Below are 27,527 nucleotides of genomic sequence, written 5' to 3'. Positions count from 1 at the left end.
TTTAGAAATAAAGTCATTAAACAACAGGTATGCCAAGGGCCTGCAAAGCTGAAGTTCAAAAAATTTAGTAAATCAAAATGCGATTATGCACATTTTGCCATTTTAAAAACTGCGATTTAGCATTACTCACACACCCACACTGTAAAGCTAATGTCAATCCTGATATGATGTTTACAATATGAGGTTATCATGCTCAAATAAATAATGATATTTACTCGTTAGACACTGAAGATAAAGTAGAGCTGAATTTGATGGGACTGTCATCAGGTACACAGACACATGTGTTACAATGGAAAATAAGTGGACCAGTTATATTTTGGCCTGCTGATTGGACTAGATCGTTAATCAGGGGAGTTGTTAGGATTCATTGTTAGAGGAATGTAAATCAAATCAAATCAATGCTACGCTGGTCACAGCTTTTCTCTGTGGTTACGTGGCCTAACCTGACAAACTGCCACTGCGTCACGATACTACTGGGATCAAAGTTGGAACCAGTGATGTCAGTGGTTATGGGAGGGGCTACAACAGAAACTGATGCTTGTTCTATCCTTCATGATGTTCTTCCTGTAGAATACAAGCCGGGTGATGCATCAGCCTGTGTTAGCTATTTGCTGATATATCAGTAGCAACATTTATAATAGCCGATAAAATATATTTTTAAAAAGGACAGAAGAGATGTGAGAAACACCCTTCAACTTTGTTATGAATGTTGCATAGTTTATCCACCAGAGGGCACAATGCAACTTCCTTGGTGCTAACATGCATTTCATTTTCGAACACCACAAATGCAACAAGCAGCTGAGCTGGGCAGAAAGTAAATGAGTAATACAAGAAGACTCATGAATAATTGCACATATCAATACTACATCGCCTTGGCTCGTCTACAAAATTTATTGCCACATAATGTTTGATTGTCACTGTCTATATGCAGGCTGCCATCAAGGAAGAACTGGCAACCAACCTGCACCACAGTGAAAACCAGTAAAAAGAATAACTTAATAAGAAATTGGTTTTATAACCTAATAAACATGTTTTTCCTCAGATAAATCAAAATGCTTGATTAACAAAAAAAAAGAATGTCAGAAGTTAACCTGCCCTCCAAATGACTGTTTTTTACTTGTTGGCAAAACATCACATTAATTTGATCATAATTCTTACAAAAAAAAATCAAAACCACATTCTTGGCTTCACGAGGAATGATTGTTGTCTTTTGTTCTCGTGATTATCAAGTTCTCCTGAATTCAATCATTCTTTTGTGTCTTTGCCATGCTGCTCTGAAGAACTTCTTCATTCTTCAGTCTAATTTAAACACCGAGTGCAGCGATACACAAACAAGTAGCCAGCATTTTTTTTTTGTTGTTGTTATTTTCTAAATGCCAAAGAAAATGACTTCAGACTGAAAAGTTTTCTCTTACTTAATAGAAATGTACACAGTCAGATTATTTAAGTAACATGAGATAAGGTTTAAGCATGTAGCTGACTCTTCCATCTCAGATTGGTGGTACTGCTGCTGCCAGAAACACTGGTGTACTGGTGGAACCCCATATGTGAAAGTTGCTCTTTCCCTACTGAGAGGCCCCTCTGCTGGCCTACTGTCCCGCCTTTCCTCCCCTGAGTGCACAGAGCTGCTGGAGATGAGTAATCAGACTCATTACTAAAGCCTCTGGCCAGCTCCTTCATGTCACTGCATGTAATTAATCTACCTGAGACAACTCTCAGTGTAGGTCCCCCTAGGGAGGAGAGCAGAGGAGAGGAGGAAAAAAGAGGATGTGGTAGATGAAAGTTAGGTGGATGGAGAGAAGCTAAAGAGCAGATAAGGGGAAAGTGAGAGGAGTGGTATTAGCAACGGAGAGCAGGGATTAACAAGGACACAAGGGCAGCAATGTAGAGGCAAAGAATAAAGAGAGGAAAGGCGATGAGAGTCAGTATGGGTTGACAAGTAGAGGAAAAGAAGAACAGGTGGGGGAGTAAGAGGGAGAGAACAGATAAGATAAGATAAGATAAGATAGAACTTTATTAATCCCTCGGGTGGGTTCCTCTGGGAAATTCGACTTCCAAAAAAAGCACAGCAACGACCGAAGTTACAGTTACAGAACTGTTATATATATATATATACACACACACACACACACACACATATATAAATACAGAGACAAATATAAATAAAATATACAAAGGGGATAAATAGAATAAATAGGAATAAAAAATAAAAATACAAGTGAATTGCACATTTCAAGTATTGAGTCAGGGGCAAAAAGAAAAAAATTAGTAGAGGACAGTGGTAGGAAGAGAAGTTTAACCATGGAGGAGATAAGGGACAAGAGAGGCATAGAGAGGAGGATGGGCGATGAGAGGGGACAAGGGAGGGAGGGGAGGTGACAAGAGGAGAAAAAAGAAGAGGGAAGGGGAGGAGGTGTAAAAAGTACAAGGTGAGCACAAAGCCGTCCCTGGCCTCATTACAGTAACACACCAGCCTGGCTCAGGTTCATTCGTTATCTGCTTCTGCACTCATTTATTCTCTTGCTACATGAATCGTCTCCATGGATTGCATGTCTCTATGGATTGTATGAATAGATATGGGCTGTGTGTGTGTGTGTGTGTGTGTGTGTGTGTGTGTGTGTGTGTGTGTGTGTGTGTGTGTGTGTGTGTGTGTGTGTGTGTGTGTGTGTGCATGAGAGAGAGAGGGAGACCAAGGGAGCATGCGAGCGTCTGAGGAACCGAAAAGTGCCGATGTTAACGAAACAGAGCAGCTGGCTGGAGAGAGGGGCAGAGCTAGAAAAAGCAAGACATGCACACATTTATGTGTGTGTGTCTGTGTCCATGTGCAGGTCACACTCATGTAATTAGTCATGTTGAAGGATACCTGAGTATGTGTTAAAAATATACTACTAGTGCACACACACACACAGACACATATACACTCAGCAAGTCCTCCTTTACAGTTCTACCCAATTTAATACGGGATTATCAAATAATAATAAACTGCATATGTTTAATTTTGGCTTTTGCACTGAAGAAAATAGATACCGCATCCCCTTTAATGGATGATACAACTAATTTCCCCAGTATTAAGATCACAGAGAACGTATGGTATACAGGCTACTGTAAACACTGTGTGCATGGAAGTGCAGTTAATTAGCGTCAGCAAACACGTTTTATCACAAATGTAATGGTGACCTAATTACATGCAGAACAAGAACAAAGTAAATGTAGGCTACTTAAGAGAGAGAGAATACACAGGAACAACAGTTATACCCAGCAACCTGACAAAGAGCGAAGCAGAAAAAACAGACTAAATAATCACTAAAGGAAGATGGATAATAAGGCACAGGAGAACTCAGTCAAGACCATAATGAGGGTGGGGAAAGGAACTAAGCAGGTATGTAAAAGCAAAGAGAGCCACCTTCAAAATAAAACAGGAAGAAACTGAATGACAAAGTCATTTTAGACAAACCGTTGAATGCAGATAGTGAGATCACAGAAGGCACTGAGAAAAAGTAACCAAAACAGTAACTCAAAGGGAGAAAAAAGCTAAGGATTATAACAGAAACTAGGGATAATATCTTAGACCTTGAAAGTGAAGACTGCTCATCACTGCCTTTGTCCACTTTTAAGGCTCTGGCTGTCGGGCTACCCATGTCCATGTTGTGGTAATGTTCTTTCTGGCTCAAAATTACTTTAAATCATTCATGAGATATTTTTAAGATACGTTTGACAGATTAACGGCCAACAAGTCATTTACAAAAGGTTAAATATGGCCAACAGTTTTTTGGCAATTACTGAAAATCACTTCATGGCACAACTATTGGTTTAACATCATGCTGGGTTCTTTGCTAGCTTTGTGTTAGCATGCTACCTGTGCAGATGCTTGCTAATAGTTGCTGTTGTGATAGCAGGATAACGTGGTCCTTTCTGTCATTGAGCCAGTTTGCACTTTTTTTTCATAGTTTGCTTGTTTTTTCATGCAATAAAACAAAACAAAACAACAGTAACATCTAAATAGCCACTCCCAAAACGTTTAACACCCCTCCACCATTGTTGTCCTCCCTCCACATAAACTGAAATCAGCTTGTTGTAGCCCAAGTGTGCAGGAAGGAAAAGACACTTTTGATGTTTTTGGTTTCTTCCGACCCACTTGCCGTGTAGGTAACTGTCTTGCAAGTAACGACATAATTGTAACTAAAGTGTGATTACTGAACAAAACGGGTATATGTGTGTATGTTCATATATATATATGTGTGTGTGTGTGTGTGTGTGTGTGTGCGCATATATATATGAGGTACTGTATATATATTGAGGTTAAAATAGCTATTACCAATATAAAATCAAGTTTGTATCCGTACAGTGAATTGTTTAGTTGTCATCTTTATTTAAAAAGTATTTCTCCTCAAAACACAAGACATTGTGCATTTTTTCTTTATCAAGGTGTTTTTATGTAGCCAAACTAAGCTTTTTAGGCATACTCGGGCAACAAACAATATGTTGTTTAATTTATTTTGTAGCAACATAATAAGTGGGAGGAACTGCCAACTAGATGAATATTTTCACTGCTTGGAACATTACCTTTTACAATAAAAACAATATTACTGAGCACAGAATCATAGTAATGCCCTGCTGACAACTGTTATAGCCTGGAGTTTACAATAGTTATTGTAGGATCCTGAGGGGTGCATATCAAGGAGGTTTGTGGAGGTTGAGTAGCCAGTCCCATGGAGCTGTGTTTTTCAGTTAAACTGCACCGTTTGTTTAATGACACAGTGCTTTACTCTTAGTTAAGCGTGGACAATTGGGTGTTTTAATGTTAGATTATTTTACCTGTGACAATATGGGTGCAGTAGGTTTACAGATTGTTGGTTTACTCATTACTGAAGTGGGGGTTTTACACAAAGCCCTGCCATCTTACTGAACTTTGTCTAGTGTAACTCTCCTCTTTATTGTTTTCATTCAAGTTGAAAGTCAGAAGTGATCCAATTTGTTTTTCACTGCATCCAGCACAATAACTTGAGCTGCAACTGCCAATTATGGATCTCACTTAAAGTTATGTGAAAATTAAGAAGTAGGTGTTTGTTAAATTTGAAACTTTTGTAAGTGAAGTAGATCTAACTCCAAAAAAATAATCAGAAAAAGATTAAAAATAAAACTTTACTTGCATTTCTTTTTACTGAACCCCTCCAAAGTGGTTTAAAATAATATAGAGATCTAAATAACAATATATAATCTGCAAAAATGAACAAACTAAGTAAGCAGTAAGTTAATTACATACAAATACTTTATTTTGGAGTGCTTTATACTTATCAGTTTTAAATAGGAGGTAGTTTTTAAAAATCTTTTATTATATTCCATATACATATATGCATGTATATTCTTACTTAAAACATAGCATGTATTGTTATTGATTAGACCAGGCACTACTTGTCGAAAAATTGACTACTGTATATAAAGCAATAAGTACTACGGTAATATGGAGTGATATAATGGTATTAGCAATCACGAGACAATTTTTCTCATATAGGACTTTTATTTTTGATTTAAGCATATTTTACTATTTTACCTGTGTGAGATATTCAGCGCAAGTTTTTAGGTTGAAACAGTTTATTTCCATACTGCAGTATCACTACTACTAAAACACCTACTCTGCCACTCCTTACAGTCCTCTGTGAATGAAGGACACACCCATTACTTTTCCAAAATGTGATTAGCTTAGCAAATTAGTTGCATTTCAAAAATATTTTTACGATAAACCACTGCAGGACGAAATCATTACACTACATTGCACTGCAGAGGTATTAGCTGTGCACTCTATAACAGGTTTGTGAAAGTTAGGAAAAGTCTCCCCCTCTCTTACGGCTAGCCCAATTTGTGGACCGTGAACATTCAGTTGAACACAGTCTGTCATCCTCCCAAAATTTACTGTGCTGCTCAGAACTGTGCCAGATGCATATACTTATAGCAGGAAGATAATACACACAGCTATACACACACAACATTTGATAGCCTATGTGTGTCAGTGTAATAAATCATGTAAAGCAGGTTGCTGGTTGTTGCTGATGCTACAGTCTCTGTCTGCTCCACATGATTAGGAAGAGGATCATGTGGAGAATCTCCATATGTCTGCTTCACGTTAGGCTTGCAAACCCCTGGGGAGGCTCTGTGTGTGCATGCGTGGGTGTGTGTGTGTTTGCCCATGAACAAACCAGTAGGTATCCTCGCAGCCTGCATGCATTGCACCTGTGTGCGAATGTGCACGCTACCATGTGTTTTCCTGTGAATATTTCAGTGTGCACCAACGCATACTGCAGGTCCCTCATGTATTTGAGTATGCAAGTTCAATGTTTCAGTGTTTGGTGAGGGGCTAAATAATGCACAAAGAGACAGTAAGATTGAATGGATGAGTGTACATCTACTGCTGGCTAATTTTCTCTGTGATTTATTACCCTCTACTACCCCAGTCACAGCCAGCTGTGATACATATACACAAAATCCCTACAGAGAATACTGGAGACAATGCTAGCCGGAGTGCAGGTTCTCAATCACAGATAGATCTTCTGTTTGGTGATTCTCTCTATTTATGTTTCCATTCTCATTTTTTTCTATGCAATCACAGTAAAGCAAACCCCACACACATTTACACCTGGAACAAAGACAACACCTGTGTGTTTAAAAGTTATAAATTTCATGAAAGTTGTACCACGACATATTTCATTATTAAAATATATCAAATGACTTTATGTGTTGTGAAGGAAAAGCCACAGATCTCCCCAGTTATGTGCACTTTAGCTGAGCCTTTTTACTGTCTTTCAGCATGTTGTTTTAGTTCTATGCTGGGGAACGCTTCTGTTTTGGTTCAGCCCCTGTGCATTAATCAGCTGTACCTTTAGTAATGAGATGGCTTGCCACTGGTGCAGTACCCTGAAACTCCTCAGTCACACAAGAAAAACAGGACAGCAACTTCTTTGCGACTAAGAAAAATCAGTGATTGCCATGCTGGTACTGCCATTGTAACACTAACAGAGGGTATTGGCACTGCTTTTGCTTTGCAATTGTAATTGCAGTTTGTAAATTGAATATCATCGTAGAACAACTGATCAATTCAATCTATACTCACATGGGAATAGACTGGATTTTGTAAAGCTATTCTAGCCTTAAAAACAACTCAGAGCTCTCTGTATCTTAAATCTGGAGCTACAGTCAACTTCAAATCAATAACTAACCTAACATGCATGTCTTTGGACTGTAGGAGGAAGCTGGAGAAAACCCAGCGGGCAACTGGAGAACAAAAGGATCAGGAAGACTGAAGGCTGTCCTTTATCCCTATATCTAAGAGTGTAAGCATGCAGATATTTTACTAAGGCTATATATAGTTTGCCATACCAGTTTTGCAATGACTTATTTTGTCAAAGCGAGTTTGCGACATTTAAACTGCCACAGCTCCTTAAACAGTTAACACAGCTGTGTGAGTACAGTACTGTTGAGCTGAATAGATATGTCTGAAAACCAGCCCTGCATGGCTGAACAACTTTGTAACCAATCCCTATTGTCCCAAATGTCCTTCCACCTTCTGCTGTTCTAGTTACTCTCAGCAGTTTCACTTTTTCACGCCTCATGATTTCCTTTTCTTTCAGAATTACTTTCTCAAACATGCACATCTTTTATATTCCAAATACATCCTGTCTCCATCTGTTTCTCCCTCATTTGTTTGTTTCCCTTTAGTCTGCGTGCTGAGCTTAGTCCTCTGTCTCTCTTTATTCTTCTCGCTCCCCTCTTTTCACTTCCTCCATCAAACTCTTTGTTGCATCGTCATTGTCTCCCCCTAATTCCCTCACCTCCTCTTTGGCTCCCTCATTCTTTGTCTTTTTGCTTCCTTCTTTTTCCATTTGCCGGGCCGGCGCATGTGTGTTTGAGTGTGTGCGTATGTTTGTGTCCGTCAGTCTACCGCACCACTGCAATTCATCATCATTTTATCTACAGCTCCCTTAATTGGATCCTATCACAGTCCCACCTGACGAGCTGAGAGGCGGGGGGGAGGTGGAGAAATGGAGGATTCCTCACTAGGCGCGCGCACACACACACACACACACACACACACACACACACACACACACACACACACACATTTCGGCCTCCTATGTCTAGCTTCATCAACAGCTGCAAAGTTGTGTTGAGACCTGTATTTTACTATGCTTCCTGACTCTTCCAGAGATAACATTGAGATTTTTACAACACATTAAAGTGCACCGAGGAGTGAAAAAATAAATGCATGTGGATAAGCGTTACTTGTGTGTATGTTTGCGCGTGTGTGTGTATATCCATGTGGTTTTGCCAGTGAATCATAGTTTTGCTGAGGAAAGGTCTCTGTCCTCCAGAATCAGCAACTCTCAGCAGCAGCAGTAGTGGTGTAGTAATGAATGTATCCGAGTCTATCAAACACTAGGGATGCAAACTGCTATTTCCTGGAGTAAGTGCTGGTTTCAGAGGTGTGGGAGGCTTTCAGAACACAGAGTGAACAGAAAAACCATAACAGATATCCATCCTATTTGAACAACAAAGAGCAGCGATGTTTATTAGAGCTAAAAATGTGAAAATAGTGGGGTCAAAAGTTGAAGTGTGTACCAGGCAATTACCCAAGTACTAACCAAGTAATAGCTCGGGACATTAGGTAAAGGTAATATTAGACTGAAATTTATGGACAAATGGCCAGTAACACACGGTGATAACAGGGAAACAAATTTAAAGATACTAATAAGGCAAACCTGTTTAGCAACAGGATGTTACACACCAACCAGCCAAGTAATTTCATGGTGACAGCAGATAAACTCAAACATCAAAAGTCATAATCGTTATGCGAGAATACTTAAACGTTTGAAAATATATAAACTACAAGGCCTAAATTACATGTTTATATATGCTAAATACTTACATTTAATAACCATGAAACAGGCTGTAAACAATCTGTATCCACTGCATTTGATAGAAATATTATGTTCAATAAAAAAGGTAATGTAAAATGTATTTGGTGCTGTGTAAAATCTTGAGCCACGCCTCATTTCCTTTCCTTCCTTGGAGCCGGACTTTTTTGTGTAATTTTTAAAGATGTTTTGATCAATAGTTCTCCAGATTCTCTGAAGGTCCTTTGAATGTTTTCTTTGGACACTGCCTGCTTTTTCTTTCATTTTCTTCAGTTTCTTTCTTTTGTTTTCTTTAATCACAGAACTGAACTGAAAATGAGTGGCAAGTGGTAGTTAATCCAGAAATAAACGGAGGAGTTCAGGACAGAGGTCCAACAGTGAGCATCTGTAAAGCACAATGATAGCTCTGTCCTGGTTTGTGATGAATTTCAGTTGTTGGTGTTGGGATTTTTTTTTTTAAATGATGGAGTTACAAATGCAGATTTTGATACCAACCAAATGTCTGGCTTAGCTACCCTAGCTCGATGTTGAATCTTGTATCATTAATCCTCTGAAAACAAATTACTGCTGTAAAAATAAATAATTTTACTTTTTATTTTTCATTAATATATTGATGACAGAATTTTGTGGGGTAATATTTATTATTTAGCTGAACATGAAAAGTAAAAATAATCACCATTATACATATAAGACATTTTTAGATATAAATGTCTTATAATGTCAACAATTGAAGTCTCAACTCATTCCAAGAAATGTAAAAGTAATTTCGAAATGAATTTGAATCCAAAAGAAAGCTTGTGACATTGACCAGGTCATTTAAATATTCAAGCAGACACACAGCAATTAGTATTTTTGCTCATGCTCTATTCAATAGGCTTTCAACTATCGGGTCACCGAGGACAAATCTGCCAGAAACCAGTAATAACGACTCAAAAAGCCAAATCTAAAAGAACCTCACTTGCATGAAGCAATTATAGAGACACAAGTGACTATATAAGCACAAATTACCTTTCCACAGCACAAAAGAACTGTAGGAGGCATCATTACGATCTGCAAATCAACTTCAATACTATACCCCAGAACTATTTTTTGTGTCACCATCCAACATCAGAGGCAGACCGATTTCCAGGATCACAGCACTGAAGCTCAATCTCTTCCTTTTGTGGAGAGAAAGTGGGCGATGCTGTATAGTTCAAAAACAGCAAGCGACCGCAAATCAGCGTCGTGTTTCGAGCCCAGTGGCGATGCAGAAGTCGGCAAATGACCCGCAGCCGCTGACAAGTGTGTGACAGGCTAAAAAAAAGGCAGCCCCGCAAAGCTGCCAGCGCCACACGGCCGCTCCTGCTGCCTTTTTAACTGAGAGGACTCGCTATTGGACCTATCAGCGTGAGTGAGTGAGTGCCGCGGCGCGCGCTTTGCATGTTAATCATATGTCTCGTTAAGTTAAGTCATAATTGGTGTCGTTAAAAACGCCTCCCCTCTGCCTCCTGCCCTGATTGGAGCCCGGGAAATTAAAAGCGCCGGAGCGGTCGCTCCCCTTTTAGTGCTGACAGTTTGACTGAAGGCTAAGAGGCTGGAGTGAGGAGTGGGAATGAAGAGAGAGTGGTTTTTGCGACAGTCAGTCCCTGTGGCCATATGCCTCAGTTCAGCTCTCTGCTCTACCAGTCTATTACTGCCAGTCTTCCTGCCCCACATCGCTGGTTTACAGCAGCACGGCTGTCCAGAAATGAGTGTTGGGAAACTTCGCCTCCCCACATGCGAATATGCGTGTGCTTCAATGCTTACCGTGGTCTTCTGACACTGTATGCTCGTGCTGTTAAACCTCAGAGCCGGGACGCTGTGCGTGTTGCCCTGGATGTGAAAGATGCACTCGTAATTTCTCTGTCCAGACTGAGGCTGGGGCAGGTTCTGAGCCAGCAGGGTGATCGGCCTCATAACTCCAGCAGGGATGTAGATCTGGGTGGAGGGCAGGATCTGAGGGCACTCCTGGAGGTGAGGAAAAAAGGAGTTACAAAGACAATAATAAGCAGAGAATGTGACAGAACATTTTAGTTAAATTGCAGATCTGGGCGAAACACCTTGCTGCTGCACAGATCCAGAGAAAAAAAAGCTGTTAAGTAATGGCAAAAAACTCCCCAAAAACGACATACTGAACATGATCCACGATATGGAAAATTACTCTTTATTGCAATCAAAACTATGAATTAGAAATGGCATCAGGATCTGTCACAACTCCCTGATGACCGTAATTATGAAACCTTTTCTTTTTCTCCCTAAGAGCACCCAACCCGATTAGACAGGATTCCACATGCAGCCCGGCCTCCTTTGTTCTCACTGAAAATTCACCAGCCTAAAATCTCCGCTTACAAATTACCAACACTCCTGAGGATCCAACTCCTCCCACCACCACCACCACCACACCATTTATGAAACACGGAATATTGAACGTAGCAGTTACTTGTCATAAAGAGTACCATTTTGGAACCAACCCCCTTCCCCATATTAATGAGGCTTTTATGGATATTAGGCATGTGTTTTTGCCGGAAAAAGAATCCACCAAAGGATATTCTAATTCTTTCTGCGTGGACAAAATTGAGAGCCGGAGGCAGCGTCTCCCAGGAACACGGACATTACTAATTCCACCATGCTGCACTGTAAAACACACGAAGGTCTAACAGATTACAGAGGGGACATGACTGTGAGGCTGTATGTATGTATTTCAATTAGTTTTTATCAGTTTGAGTTTAAATGAGATCCAGTTATGTCATCATATCCAAATTTGAGGACCGGTGCCACTTCATTTGCTTCTAAGCCACGTGCTCCATCACTAGGACACTTTCCTTCCCGATGAAAGCAGCTTGCTAAAAACTATTCAACTATAATATACTGTTCTAACATGCTGAAAAAGCTCTGACTTGTTAAGACACTGTGTGCAGTGTGAAAGGCTAAAAAAAGTGCTTTTGCAAAATCATAAAGTCTGTAATTACATTTAAAGTATGTGTTCGGTATTCATCTGGCGATCGGGGTAAACAATAATAAGGCCATCCAAAAACCCAACTACAATGTCTAAATGAAATTTTATTCCAGTTTAAGCGCCATCGAGCGAGCTATAATTTTTCTATTAGGATGGCAAACGTTTATATGTGCGCTGATAAATCAGTGGGAGCTGCATGCTATTTTAAACCAGGGATGAATAGTCGAAGTGAAAGCACACTGGCAGCCTCAATGTCTGTAGAGTAATCTCGGTATGAGTTTGCTCTGGGGCACTGTCTAATGGAACACCAGTAATGACTTGCAGATTGGCCTGGGAACGGCAGAGAGGATGCTGAAAGAGGAGAGAAATTTGGACATAATGGCACCAAGAGACTCTTCAGCTCCCTTCACAAAAATATGGCGCACACTCAAAGCCAGAGGTGACTCGCGCCAACTCCATACGGGCTTATGCTGAGTGAATCTACAGCGCATTCATCGCACATGTAGTTCAAAATTCTATGGCCTGAGTCCAAAGAGCGGATAAAACACTCAGAAGCGAACAAGAAAGCTGCACGATGCAGAAAAGAAGATGACAAGAAACGAGGAAAGCATAAAGTAATTATGACCTGCTGTACTGCTTCCCAGTGTAACTCTGAAAGGTATTATGTTGTGTCGTTAATAACGCTCTTAAAGCTGCCGTAAAATTTATTTTGCAGTGAATGAAATGACTAGGTGCTATTGGGAACGTCACGCACAGCAAGAAAGTGTGTTTACATTCAAATGCGCTGAGCTTTTAGCAGGCTGGAGCTAATTGTTTTGGTTTTTCTCCCGTACTGTAAATTACTTTCTAATCAAAGTCATCTCCAGTGACTGAAAAATGAAGCCACCACAGAAGTGCCAAAAACTGCAGTTCTTTTAGACTGGCTCTAAAGGTTAGTCACACAAACACATGTCAACATTTCCAACGGTTTTTACAACTAAGTTCCCCACTCATCACAACTGAACTAGGAGATTGTGATGACTATGGTGCTCCTTTCAGATGGTGTTAGGGCTTTTTGCACACTCTATCATCTAAATATTTACTTAAAGAAAAATGTCACCCGGTAAACTCAAGGTTGTTATCATATACATCTTTCTCAAACTACAACAAGTAGCCATTTTAAGCACAAACCTCTATTATCTGTGTCTGCTACATGTTCTTACTGAAGATAATTTACACTGACTGGCCACAATATTAGGTACACTTATTCAACTACTTCTTGGAGATATCTTATCAGCCTATCACATGGCAGCAACATTTAGGCATGGAGACATGGTCAAGACTACCTGCTGATTGGCAGAATGAGGAAGAAAGGCGATTTAAAGGTGATTTAAATGACTTTGGTTGTTGGCTGGTCTGAGTATTTCAAAAACTGGGATTTACCTGTGCAACCATCTCTAGGGTTTACAGAAAATGAACCGAAAATATAGCAATATCTAGCAGCAGTTCTCTCGGCAAAAAAATCCTCGAGTCCAAATGCGAATTGAACAAAAAGAAAGGTAATAGTGACTCAAAGAACCACTTGTTGCAACCAAGGTATGTAGAAGAGTGTCTCTGAACACACAGCACATCTGACCTTAAAGCAGGTGGGCTACAGCAAGGGAACACCACCAGGTGCCACATGTATCAGGTAAGAACAGGAAACTTCACCTGAACTTAACAATAGACAGTTGTTATTTTCCACTACAATTTTTGGATGGCAGGGTGACAATTTGTTGTAAATAACATGAAATCATGGATCCGTCCTGCCTTGGATCAATAGTTCAGTTGCTGGTACTGGTATAATAGAGTCGGGGGGATTCAAAGGGGCATATTGTGGGTCCCTTTAGTACCAAGAGACCATGACTTAAACATCAAAGCCTATCTGTTTAATGGATAGTATCCATAGTTTTCAGTCATGTCACTGACTCCCTACCCAAGGGGCAAAACATCACTCCATAATGACCAATAGTGGACAGTTGGTAGTACTGCAAGACAAGAAACTATGAATTTTGTTGACTGTGAGTCATATTCTGCCCTGACAGCTTTATTGAAATCCTTGAAACTGGTGACGTCTTTCCCAAAGCTCCAGTTTGGTGACATCTACGTATTTGTAGAGAACTCCTCACCATACACGGCTACATGACAGATACATTTGATCTGGATGGGTAAATAACGCCGCCATGTGGGAGGTAAAGAACAAGAAATTGTTCATCGTTAAAGCAAACGCAAGTGTTACGTAGCTAGATTACACAAACTACCACACGGAAATGTTAAGTTTTGTTGACTGGGACATTTAGAGTGTAGAGCATAAGCTCCGGTAGCATTAATTTGTCACATTGTCTTGTGATAACAGTAAAGTTGACCAAGTAGTTTTCCAATGTCAGAATAACTGAGCCACCACTGACAGCCTGGGATGCTGTGGAGAAGCAGGGACTGGTGTGATTTGGTCTGTAAGGCAAGGTTCGAAGAATTGTGCTCACAGTTTGGTGCCATACTCTACAGCCTTCTGGCAGCTGTAAATAAATGTTGATTAATGCATCATGCACAGTAACTATCTGGCATTTTAACTATCTGTTAAATTTGAAGATCTTCAAATGATGGCTGGAGAGCAAAGGACTCCAGTACTGTTTTTGCCCACCGGGTGGCTGTGTCCCAGTAGTTCAGATGTCATGTGTAAACTATGAATTGCTGCTGACCATTTGTGGTCATTTTATGGCCACAGTATCCCCATCTTGGTGTGGCTGGTTCAAACAGGATATACTACTGAAAGCCTTGCAGGAGACGGGGACAAACGGGTTTTTTTCCCCCTTCAGACAGGGAACATTGGGAAAGAAATCAGAAAGGGAGAAGACAGAGAACTTGTAAGTGTCACAGAAATGGCTTATGTATAAAGAAGTTTAATAGATGGTTCCAGCAGTTAAAATGTTCTTGCTTGTACGTTTCTGTGGCCAATATTGTAAGGGTGTGTTTATCTTGTCAGAAAGAACAAGTTTTGTTACACCGCTATTATCGCGAGGTTTGGGCGTGATAGTATAGGCTGTGAGCCCACGTTTAATAATCACGCTAAGGAGTCCAGCGAGCTATCTGCAAAGGCCTGGTTAGTCTACCAGCGGTACAAGGTATTTGTCATTTGCCATAACTGTATTGTGATATTGTAAAAATTTGTAATGTATGGTGTTCTAATTATTTTATGTTTTAATTTAGAATGCACAAGACTGTAAAGCTATTCTTCTAGGACCTCCGAAGTGGCAGGCGGCCACGAGGTAATTTTCGTTGTTAAAGCACAAGTGTTAATTTTGATAGACTGAAGCGCTTAAAGTCTTTGTGTTTTATGTTTGTAGTTTTCACGGCGTTCAATAAATGCAGCGAAGCGCCCGTCTTGAAGAAGCCGTGCCTGTGTTGTCATTTCGGAGTTACAGTGAAAACTCGCCCTAGCCAGCGCCGGTGAGAAGCTAATTACGAAGACGGCAGCTGCAGAGAGCGACGGTGAACTGGAGCGACACAAGAGGGCGCCATTGCATAAGCTCACCGTTCTCAAGCAGCCAAGCACAGCGGCAACAACGTTGTACAACTGGAGTAAGGTGGAAATTAATAAGGGACAGTGTTAAATGTAGAATAATAGTGGTTTAAGTCAAGTTTAAAGAGCCACAATAAGTTTCTATAATACATTTGTCAAAGTTTATTTATTTCTACTGTACTTCAAGGTGATGCTTTGTAGTTTGGTGAATAGTTCTGTGTGCTTGCTTAAGGTCAAAGTTTGAGTGAAGTTTACAAGGTCCTTTAAGAAAAGGTGCACTTAAAGTATACAGTATTTGAAATCTGAACACAGTGCGCTTAATGACATTTAACTAGACTCCCGAGATGGTTGACAAAGATCTCGAAGAGCACCATGCTGTATCACTTACCGAAGTGGAAGAAAATGATGATGAACAAATTACAGAACTACAGACTGTTCGTAAAAGTGAAAGAGTAAGAACACTAACAGAAAAGGGTAAAGAGCTTCAAGAGAAGAAACTCAAAGGCCTCCAACACAGATATGCTGTTGTTTTTGAAAAATGGAGATATGAAGCAAGATTGAGCAAAGTAATATTAAGAAATGAAGTTTCCGAGAGTGAATTGAATGTAAATGTTGCCTGCAAAGATGTACAAACCATTTATGAACAAATACGGCAAACACAAACTCCTGATGCAGATGAAAGACGCAAAGTGGATGCATGTACGTCACTTTCCTTGTTCATTGTCAGAAGAGCTGAAAAACACTTACAAGGAGACCTTGCAGATGGTGATGAAGAGCCATGGCCAGACGTTGGATCATGCTTAGGATCTGAAAGTACTAAATCAAGGTCAAAATCACGAAGGTCTAAAAGTGGTTCAAGCCAGTCATACTCACAAACAATTAAAAGAATAGAAGCAGAGGCTGAGGCAGCTGCGTGTCAGGAAATATTAGCAGTAATGGAGGATCAAGAAAGGGAAGCAGCTGAACTAAAAAAGTTGGAACTTGAAAACTTGGAAAGGCAACAAACAATGGAGGAGCAGCGCAGAAAGATTGAACGCTTGGAAGAGGTTAAAAAATTTAATGCTGCAAGAGCTAAAGTAAAGGTTTATGCAGAAGCTGAAAGTATTTCAGAAAGTCGTAGTTTAGTGCGCAGTATCAAAACTGAGAGCGAAACCTCAGCAATCCCTGCTCCACCACAAGTTCCCTCTCAAGCTCCAAATACAATCCAAGCCCATAATGCCACAAACCCTGCATTTGTTCCACATACTCCCACAGTCATAAACCAAGCCCAACAAAACCCTGGTGTGCAACCTAAGGGCACCACAGGCCAAGCAGGAAACGCATCAAGTCCGCCATTTATCCCTAAAGCAACACAAGCTGCCGCTTCAGCAACTCATCCACAGCCAAACTTGGATCTAGTCGGCATACTAGCAGACGCAATAAGTGCTAATCGTCTTCCAACTCCGGAACCTGCACTGTTCACTGGTGACCCTTTAAAGTTCAAGGACTGGCAGTTGTCATTTGAGACCTTGATTGAAAGAAAAAACATTCCAAAGAACGAAAGACTCTATTATCTCAGGAAGTACCTTGGTGGACCCGCAAAGAGAGTGGTTGAAGGATTTCTCCTAGTGGGCACAGATGAAGCGTATGATGCAGCTTGGGAAGTGCTGGAAAGGCGCTTTGGAGATCTGTTCACTATAGGAAAATGCTTCAGAGACAAACTTCACAGTTGGCCTAAAATAAGCTCCAAGGATGGAAGTGAGTTGAGAGAGTTTGCCGACTTCCTTAGAAGTTGTGAAGCTGCGATGTCACACATAAAGACATTAGAGGTTCTCAATGACTGTATGGAAATTCAGAAACTCTTGCTGAAACTTCCTGACTGGTTGACAACAAGATGGAATCGCGCAGCGATGAAAATAAGAAAAACCCTTAATGGAGAATATCCATCATTTCACATGTTTACGGACTTTGTATCCACTGAAGCAGACCTAGCATGTGACCCCATAGCTTCAATGCAAGCACTCAAGGGTTTGGAAATCAGTAAACCCAAACACTCACGCAGCCAAGTCGTTCAAGCTAAAACATTAACCGCAACTTCAAGTCACTTAACCACCTCAAGTCACATAAATCCCATGACCTGCCTTTACTGCAAAAGAAATGGTCACACACTGGATAAATGCTTCAAATTCATGGAAAAATCAGTCCAGGATCGTATCAAGTTTGTACAAGCAGAAAGGCTGTGTTTTGGATGTTTGAAGGGGGGACATCATTCTAAGAAGTGTGATAAAAGGAATACGTGTGAGAAATGCCAGAAGAAGCATCCCACGTGTCTGCATGATGACAAGTTTGTGGAGCGTAAAAGGATAATGCCTGCACCGAATGATAACTCTCGAGACAAGGACGAAGGAGATGAACCAGCAACCGCAATCTCTAATAGAGTAACTCAAGTAACTTCGAGCACACTGACATCCTCCATTCTACCTGTCTGGGTTTCATCAAAAAATCACCCAGACAGAGAAGTTCTAGTGTATGCCCTCCTCGATTCTCAGAGCAATACATCCTTTATCTTGGATGAAGTAGCCCAGGGTCTCGACACAGATAAGAGTAAGGCTCATCTAAGACTATCGACCATGTCCGCCAAGTCAACAGTCATACCATGTGAGAAACTGGTAAATCTTCAAGTTAGAGGCTACAAGCAGGAAAAGAGAATTACATTGCCACCGGTCTATACAAGAGAATTCATCCCTGTGAACAGATCACACATCCCGACGTCTGAAACTGGTTTGAATTGGCCTCACCTCGAAAGGCTGGCAGATAGGTTACCTCCAATGCTTGAATGCGAAGTTGGTCTGCTTCTCGGCTATAACTGTCAGCAAGCCCTTCTTCCACGGGAAGTCATTGCAGGTGAGGAGAATCAGCCTTACGCACAGCTAACTGATCTCGGCTGGAGCATAGTTGGTTGTACGTCTCAAGTTCAAAATCACAATGATGATATTGGCATAAGCCACAGAATCATTGTTCGAGAAGTTACTCCTGCAGTACAACAAGCAGTTGAACTCAGGCAAGAAGTGCATTTTGTATGCAGAACTCAAGTGAAGGAAGTGGGTCCAGCTGATGTAATAAAGGCTTTGGGATCTGATTTCTCTGAGCATGAAACAGATGACAATCCAGTCTCTCAGGAAGACATTTTGTTCATGTCAAAGGTGACTAAAGGCATAAGGCAAAAGGAAAACGGTCACTATGAACTCCCATTGCCACTCAAAACCGACGACCCGAATCTTCCAAACAACAAACAATGTGCTGAGCATAGACTGTCGTCGTTGGAACGTCGGCTCAGAAGAGATGAGAAATACTATGAGGATTACGTCAAGTTCATGGACGACATCATAACCCGTGGAGACGCAGAGAAGGTCCCAGAGCAAGAACTGGATAAGGAGGCAGCATGGTATATACCACACCATGGAGTATACCACCCCCACAAACCTGAGAAGATACGTGTGGTTTTTGATTGTTCGGCCCGTTTCCAGGGGACATCTCTTAACGATCACCTTCTGACTGGACCAGATCTTACCAACGCACTGATTGGAGTGTTATGTCGATTCAGAAAGGGCCCCATCGCCATCATGTGTGACGTGGAGAGGATGTTCCACCAATTCCACGTCATCAAGGAGCATCAAGACTATTTGAGGTTTCTTTGGTGGGACAAAGGCGATTTAAACTCTGAGCCTTCAGTGTACAGGATGAGAGTGCATCTTTTTGGAGCAGCTTCATCTCCCGGATGCTGCAATTTCGGACTCAAACATATTGCTTCTCAAGGTAGAAACAGATTCAGCGAAAAGACTATTGAGTTCATCCAAAGAGGTTTTTACGTCGATGACGGACTCGCTAGTGTGACATCAACAGTCGAAGCCATACAGTTGGTAAACGAGTCAAGGGCACTTTGTAAAACAGGCAACCTACATCTGCATAAGTTTGTGTCAAACGACAAAGAAGTGCTTGCAGCTATTCCCCAAGAGGAACAAGCTAAAGCCAAAGACCAGGACATGGCTCTTGGAGAACTCCACATTGAACGTGCACTTGGAGTGCAATGGTGCATAGAGGCAGATGAATTCCAATTCAGAGTCCAAGTTAAAGACAACCCATTGACAAGGAGAGGGGTGCTCTCGATTGTTGCTTCAGTCTTTGACCCCCTTGGGTTCGTTGCCCCATTCATATTAATTGGAAAGCAGATACTCCAAACGTTGTGCAAGGACAAAGTTAATTGGGACGAGGATCTCCCAGATCACATTCTACCACAATGGGAAGCATGGTTGCGAGACCTGCCCAAGTTGGCAGCTCTGAAGATCCCACGAAGCTACTCGCAAGATGCGGACATTGTGCAGTACGAATTGCACAGTTTCTTGGATGCGAGCCTCAGTGGTTATGGCGCATGTTCATATCTCAGAGCAAAAGGTAGAGAAGGACAGGTCAGTTGTGCACTCGTCATGGGCAAGGCAAGAGTAACGCCCATTAAGCAAACAACCATCCCAAGGCTCGAACTGTCATCGGCCGTGACTTCAGTTCGCATTGCAGATGTGATCAAACGAGAACTAGACATCCAAAATCTACAGGAATATTATTGGACAGATTCACAAGTCGTATTAGCATACATAAATAATGATGCTAAAAGATTTCACACATTTGTCGCCAATCGAATTCAACGAATAAGACAAAGCACAAGTCCTGGGAAATGGCAGCACGTCAGCTCAGAGGAAAATCCAGCTGATCAGGCCTCAAGAGGTTTAAATGCTACTCAGCTGAAAGATTCAAACTGGTTGAAAGGTCCCGATTTTCTTTGGAAACAAGAGCTTCCAGTCAAAGAGGAAATGGTGGGAGAGGTTGAAGAAATGGATCCTGAAGTCCGTAAAGGCTATACGCACACTGTACATTCGAAGGAAGCAAACCCAGTGCTAGAGCGTTTAAAGAAGTTCTCCAGTTGGTCGAGAGCTATCAAGGCCATTGCCAGGCTCAGGCGATTCATCAAAGAGTACAAGGGTGTTCAACGAAGAACGAACAAAGTGACAGATCTTGAAGAAAGAAAAGACACAGAATTATTCATCATCAAGCTAGTGCAAAGAGACATCTTTACTGAGGAAATACAGAAGATCAGATCTCAAGGAGAAAATTCTCTGCACAAGCGCAGCAGACTAAGGCAGTTGAATGCCTTTTTGGACAAGTCGGATGTTCTCAGGGTAGGAGGAAGATTATCTCAATCAACTTTACACTATGATGTAAAACATCCTGCAATTCTCCCCAAGGAGTCCCATGTGTCAGCCCTCCTCGTCAAACACTACCATGAAGGTGTACATCACCAGGGAAGAGGGATGACAATAAATGAATTGCGGGCAAATGGGATATGGATTTTAGGATGTGGGAGTGTTGTTTCTTCACACATTTACCATTGTGTTAAGTGCAGAAGATACAGAAAGGCTACAAATGTCCAACAGATGTCAGATTTGCCAGAAGTGAGAACAGAAACAGCACCTCCTTTCACGTATTGTGGCGTCGACTGTTTCGGGCCATTCATGGTAAAGGAAGGAAGAAAGGAAGTCAAAAGGTATGGACTACTGTTCACGTGTTTATGTTCACGAGCTGTGCACATTGAAACACTAGATGACTTATCGACAGATGCCTTCATGAACGCTCTTCGAGTTCTGATAGCCATAAGAGGTCCTGTCCGGCAATTAAGATGCGACCAAGGGACAAACTTTATGGGCGCCAAAAGAGAACTTTTGGAGTTAATGAAGGATATGGATCAAGGACCACAAAGAGCTATGGGTTGTGAATTTGTGGTGAACGTTCCGGCAGCTAGCCACATGGGGGGCGTCTGGGAACGTCAAATTCGGACAGTACGAAGTGTACTGACAGCGATGCTGGACAAGTTCTCAAACAGACTCGATACAGCTAGTCTAAGAACACTGCTTTACGAGACAATGGCCATCATTAACAGCAGACCTTTAAGTGTTGAGTATCTCAATGATCCCTTGGGACCAGAGCCACTAACTCCCAATCACATATTAACGATGAAATCTTCGGTTATTCTTCCACCTCCAGGAGAGTTTTGCAGAGAGGATTTGTACTTGAATAAAAGATGGAAAAGAGTACAATTTCTGGCAAATGAGTTTTTGCAAAGGTGGAGGCGAGAGTATCTGTTAAATCTCCAGCGGCGACAGAAGTGGCAGAACGTCTCACGAAACCTGCGAGTAAATGACATTGTGATACTGCAGGATGATAATGCTCCAAGATGTAAATGGAAACTTGCTCTAATAGTAGAGGCTATAGAGAGCTCAGATGGCAAGGTTCGAAAGGTGAAGCTCAAGACCAGTGAAACTACCTTTGACGGGGGGAAACCACGGACAAGGCTGATATATCTGGAAAGACCTGTTCACAAGTTAGTGACTTTACTGGAGACTGACATGCAAAGTGAAACAGACTCTAATGTTGACACTCATTAGAAAATCACATTGCAAACAATGAGTGATTTTGGTGGGAGTGTAAGTGTCACAGAAATGGCTTATGTATAAAGAAGTTTAATAGATGGTTCCAGCAGTTAAAATGTTCTTGCTTGTACGTTTCTGTGGCCAATATTGTAAGGGTGTGTTTATCTTGTCAGAAAGAACAAGTTTTGTTACACCGCTATTATCGCGAGGTTTGGGCGTGATAGTATAGGCTGTGAGCCCACGTTTAATAATCACGCTAAGGAGTCCAGCGAGCTATCTGCAAAGGCCTGGTTAGTCTACCAGCGGTACAAGGTATTTGTCATTTGCCATAACTGTATTGTGATATTGTAAAAATTTGTAATGTATGGTGTTCTAATTATTTTATGTTTTAATTTAGAATGCACAAGACTGTAAAGCTATTCTTCTAGGACCTCCGAAGTGGCAGGCGGCCACGAGGTAATTTTCGTTGTTAAAGCACAAGTGTTAATTTTGATAGACTGAAGCGCTTAAAGTCTTTGTGTTTTATGTTTGTAGTTTTCACGGCGTTCAATAAATGCAGCGAAGCGCCCGTCTTGAAGAAGCCGTGCCTGTGTTGTCATTTCGGAGTTACAGAACTGCTCAAGCCGATGCCATGGAGCCCGGTAAAGCAGGCTGTCATTTAGTCAGGCTGACAGTTGTAATTTTAAGCATTCATACATAGTGACTGGCTCCTAATGAACTCCTGCTCCAATCTAATAAAACTTAAAAAGAGAAAAGGGAAGTAGTGTATTTTGGGGTTGGACAAGATGAAACAAGAGTCATTGTCATCATCATAAGGACCACAATCAGGCATCTGTTCCAATCTTTACAAACACACACATACCCACACACACAAATGCATGCCACTTCACATCTGTGCCTCCCTGCTGCCCTCACTGGTCCCTATTGCTTCAGCAACACACACACACACACACACACACACTCTCTCTCTCTCTCTCTCTCTCTCTCTCTCTCTTGAGGTCTGTTCCTTATTGCTGATGCACCAGAGTCAGACTAAAAAGCACAGCGCAACATTTCTCTGAGGAACAGATACGCACACACATCCCTCAGCAAACATACAAAGGCATTCCCCACATAGGGTCTACATATAGAATACAAAGACGCACAATTCCACAAACCAATAAAGAAAAAAAAGAGAGGGAAACATGCACAAAGGAGGGCGGGAATGAACAAAAGATTGGAGAGCAGAGGATTGTGGGAGCTGTTTCATTAGGAGTGGTGACAGGTGTCAGAGCTGAGTCTGCATCAGATAGCGGAGCGGTTCTACACAATGAGACACAACAATCTCTCTACCTGGGGGATTCCTCTAATCCCTCTCCTTCTCTCCTCTCTTTTCTTTCTTCCTGTCGCTCACACTTGATCTTTAGGTTCTCTGTAGCGCTCTCTCTCCCTTTGTTGCTTTGTTTCTCAGTCTTTGATTGTGTTGCTTGTGAAACGGTTGAACTGTACATCCATCAGGCAATCTTTATTTAAACCAATCACAAATGCAATTTTCAGACAAAAATTGGAGGCATAAATGGATCAGAAAACTAGGCCTAACAGCCTATAATAGGTGCTGCAAACAGACTGGAAAGTATCAGTAAATTAAGCTTTAGACGGCAGCAATTTACTGTTAACAAGCATCGAAGTTTAGATCAGTAGTTTGCGTGATAAAAATAATTACTTCAGGAATTATACGCAACCTATCATAGCCAGTGTAATGTATCAAGTAAGACACTGTGATACTTTATTACCAGTCAGCAAGAAATGTTTCATGCTACAGTTCTACACTGACACAAATGTGCTACTCTAATGTGGACCCCACGCTGGTGTCCTTTTATCCCCAACAAATAACAAAATGAAAGTGATGTTCATGTCACCACTCATCTAAAGTTGCAGATCGATCTGCTACGTGTCTGAAAAATGGTTGGCTGATTGCTGTGCAGGAAATAGGCACGTTTGATGATTTTTCATCCATCCTCCCATCAGCACTACAGAAAAATCGAACGTGATTTACAATAATGGGTCACTTTGGGACACTCAGCACTGATAAAACACAACAACAGCTATATATATTCTGAGGACAATTATACACCTAAAATTTTAGATAATACAACGTGCAACTGTTACCTCCCCCAGTTTGCATACGTGCTATCAAACACGATAACTCAGAAAAGTTTTGAATGAATTCTGATAAAGCCTTGCAGGGGTGTAGAGTGAGCTCATCTTAATCTATTAAAAATTTGGCTTACGTCCACCGAGGTCTTCAAGGTCAACTCACTGATTTACTGGTTGAAAATTGACTAAAAGCCTTAACATAAAAACTATGATTCTCACAAGTGTGGTGCGTGTTGTCAATATCATCTCACATTTGACCTCTGACCTCAAATAAGGTCAAACGGTCAAATAAGATGTCTTTTATCTTTACAACTGTGGTTTAAATTCTACTACCTTTGGTTGTATTGGCAACATTTCAGAAATGATACCGGCATGTGGGGATTCTCAATATCACGTCATAGCTTGTATCCAAATATCATGTCATATTTGACCTTTGACCTCACTTTTACATTTAACACAAGTCTTTCCTTCAAGCTGACCCCAAAGTGCATGATCAGTGTTGTCAATTAAAATTGACAAATAACAAAAGCCTTCACTTTCCATGTGCTTTTACTGTATGTAACTATGTTTGAAAAGAACAAAGGAAATAAAATGAATATATACAAAATACAAAACTGTTCCTTTAACAGTAAATGCTGCCCAGAGAGTGAGCTGCCTTGGCAGAGGTTCGCACTGTGTCAGAGGTTCTTGTTCCTAAGGATTTCTAAATAATATCATGATTTAGTTATTAAAGTTCATTACTGATCAGTGATTCAGTCCTCATTCCTAAATATTGCTGTTATTATTGCTTTGGCGTTGGTTCCATGATGCACGTGGAGCAGCAAGAGTCAAACAATCTCATTCACACAAGCAGCCTGCATCTTTTTCTAAACCCTAAGCAACTTATTTTGCCTAAATCTGACTGAATGGTGAAAGATGAAAGGACAAGGACAAACCATGTTCACAGCTTTATTAATTAACTGTTGACTCTAAAACTATTAAGCAAAGTTTAATCAACTACCAAGTTACAATTTATTAATAATCCTTATTAAAAAGTGTTACTAAACTAGATCTTTTTACACGTAATGTAAACATTTTAAAACTTTAAAAATGTGCAAAGACTGCAAAGTGTTAGCCAGCAAACTAAAAAGGTGTATAATTAGCAAATGCTAAAGAGCTTAGAGACAGGTTCATGCAGTGTGATCACAGAGCATGAGAAGGCAGGTAAGGACGAGGACAAACCATGTTCACAGTCTGATGGACTCACCAATCACCTGTGTCCATATACGCTCTTTAAAACAGCTTTTACACATGCGTCTTATCAGGGCTATGATAAACTAGTTCATAACCATTTACACTTTTTTTTTCTATAAACAGTTTAATCTTTACAGTTACACCCCAATAAATGATAAAACTAATTAAACAAAGCCAATTAGACAAGCTTTATTAATTAACTGTTGACTCTAAAACTATTAAGCAAAGTTTAATCAACTACCCAGTTACAATTTATTAATAATCCTTATTAAAAAGTGTTACTAAACTAGATCTTTTTACACGTAATGCACACTAAGAACAAGAAACAGATGAACACTAAAAGGAATGTGAAGTACTTACTAGACGATTAGTACATGTTAATAATGATAATATAATGGGCTAAAAAAGCATTACAATGACCATCAGTGTAGTGTTGATGGATACTTGAAAGGATCAAGAAAATAAATAATGATTTAAAAAAAACATGAATGAAAATGTCAAATATTTAACACTTAAAGAAAGTGTTATTATTTTTTTTAGAATATTCATAAAACTGCGTATCAGTACTAAAAAAAACAACTAGAGAAATGCCTTGTTGAGATCCAAATTTACTGCACCAAAAGCCGGAGAAGAACGGTGATGCAGAGGACGAGCAGTGATAAACCACTGGATGAGAAAGGGTGAGGGAGGTGAAGTTAAAAGGAAGGAGGGGAGGAGATATGGAGGCGAGACGAGGTCTTGGGAGCCATACACTCGTTTATTAAAGTGGGGGATGAGAGTCAAGGAGGTCAAGTTCCCAGCAGAGCGAGGCAGGGGAGGAGCTCTGCAACATGGGAGCTGTACACAGCGCTTATATCTTTCCAAACTAATTCCCAGACTGGTAATACAGACACACAGAGACACAGGCTGCGTTACATCTAGATGAATATGCACTAAATACACACATACACACACATTTATCATCTCACTCACTCTCTCACACGCACGCACAAACTGATCCAAAGCTAAATCTTGCCCTCTGGCTCTGTTCAGTAAGCTAGTGCTTCGGCCCGTGGAGTGTTTTACAGTAGCCTTGGGGCCAAATACACAGATACTGTGATCAAAGGTGGGAAGGTAAGTCTTCAGAAAGAAATTAATCGGAGTTCCTCTTCCATATCAACAGTGTGAAATCTCTATTACGTCTCTGTCAGCTGCATCTGTAGGCCCACAGACTTTAACCTTTTTTTTTAAGTTGCAAAACTTATTTTAGGAAGAACATTAACCAAGTTTTTAAATATATTTGATTTAACAGGTAGACATATGGGAGGATGTATATAGATAAAAACTAGCAGAAGTTGAAATTTGTCCTTATTAAAGGACAAAAACCACCAATGACATCACTGCCTACATTTTACTGCCACAGCAGCAAACGTACTGCTGTAAATAATGACGATATTAATGTCTGCCATCATTTTAGCACAGTTTATTTCGGCATTCAAGATAAAAAAAATCGTGGCTGAAAATCATGAATAAAGGAGAGCCATCAATAAACATTTCCATGAGAATTAGAAAGCTATAACAGTCCGGGAACTGTCATGTTGTTATAACTCAGTTCAGTTATATAGTCCAAACTAAAGTAAGATTGTCTCAACGTACTTTGATTCAATTCAGTCCATCAATTTTATTCACATAACACCAACTCACTCAAGGTGCTTTATATTTTAAGGCAAAGACCCAAATCCGAAGAAAACTCCAACAATCAAACGACCCATTTTGAGCAAGCACTTGGCAACAGTAGGAAGGAAAAACTCCCTTTTAACAGGAAGAAACCCCTCCTCCCTGAACCGGTCATCTACTGTGATTGGTTGAGGGGTGAAGAGAAGGAAGCTGGACAAGAGACACACTTCACAAAATGCATATGTCAACATACTATACTTAGTCACACATAATATATTTATCCATTAAGTAGAAAATTAACAACTTCCACAAACACTTTCAATTAAACTGCAATGAAAAATAGCAACATTTTAAAACTTTTAAATTGTGCAAAGACTGCAAAGTGTTAGCCTGCAAACTAAGGACAAATAAGGACAAACCATGTTCACAGCTTTATTAATTAACTGTTGACTCTAAAACTATTAAGCAAAGTTTAATCAACTACCCAGTTACAATTTATTAATAATCCTTATTAAAAAGTGTTACTAAACCAGATCTTTTTACATGTAATGTAAACATTTTAAAACTTTAAAAATGTGCAAAGACTGCAAAGTATTAGCCCGCAAACTAAAAAGGTGTATAATTAG

General features: G+C 40.5%; 1 protein-coding gene across 1 annotated transcript in view; it reads right to left on the bottom strand.

Annotated features, from left to right (window-relative positions):
- The window catches only part of LOC146610707 (plexin-A1-like), a 280,809-nt gene that overhangs the window by 102,446 nt on the left and 150,836 nt on the right, over positions 1-27,527 (bottom strand). The window contains exon 9 of the mRNA XM_085344897.1: positions 10,692-10,892. Coding sequence (XP_085201023.1) covers positions 10,692-10,892 — 201 coding nt within the window. The remainder of the gene's footprint in view (positions 1-10,691; positions 10,893-27,527) is intronic.

This window comes from Diplotaxodon limnothrissa, linkage group LG20 (genome assembly GCF_057381915.1).
Source record: "Diplotaxodon limnothrissa isolate DT_005_m linkage group LG20, D_limnothrissa_male_GT1.1, whole genome shotgun sequence".
Taxonomy (NCBI): Eukaryota; Metazoa; Chordata; class Actinopteri; order Cichliformes; family Cichlidae; genus Diplotaxodon; species Diplotaxodon limnothrissa.
Note: the sequence above shows the minus strand (reverse complement) of the source record. Positions and strands in the feature narration are given on the sequence as shown.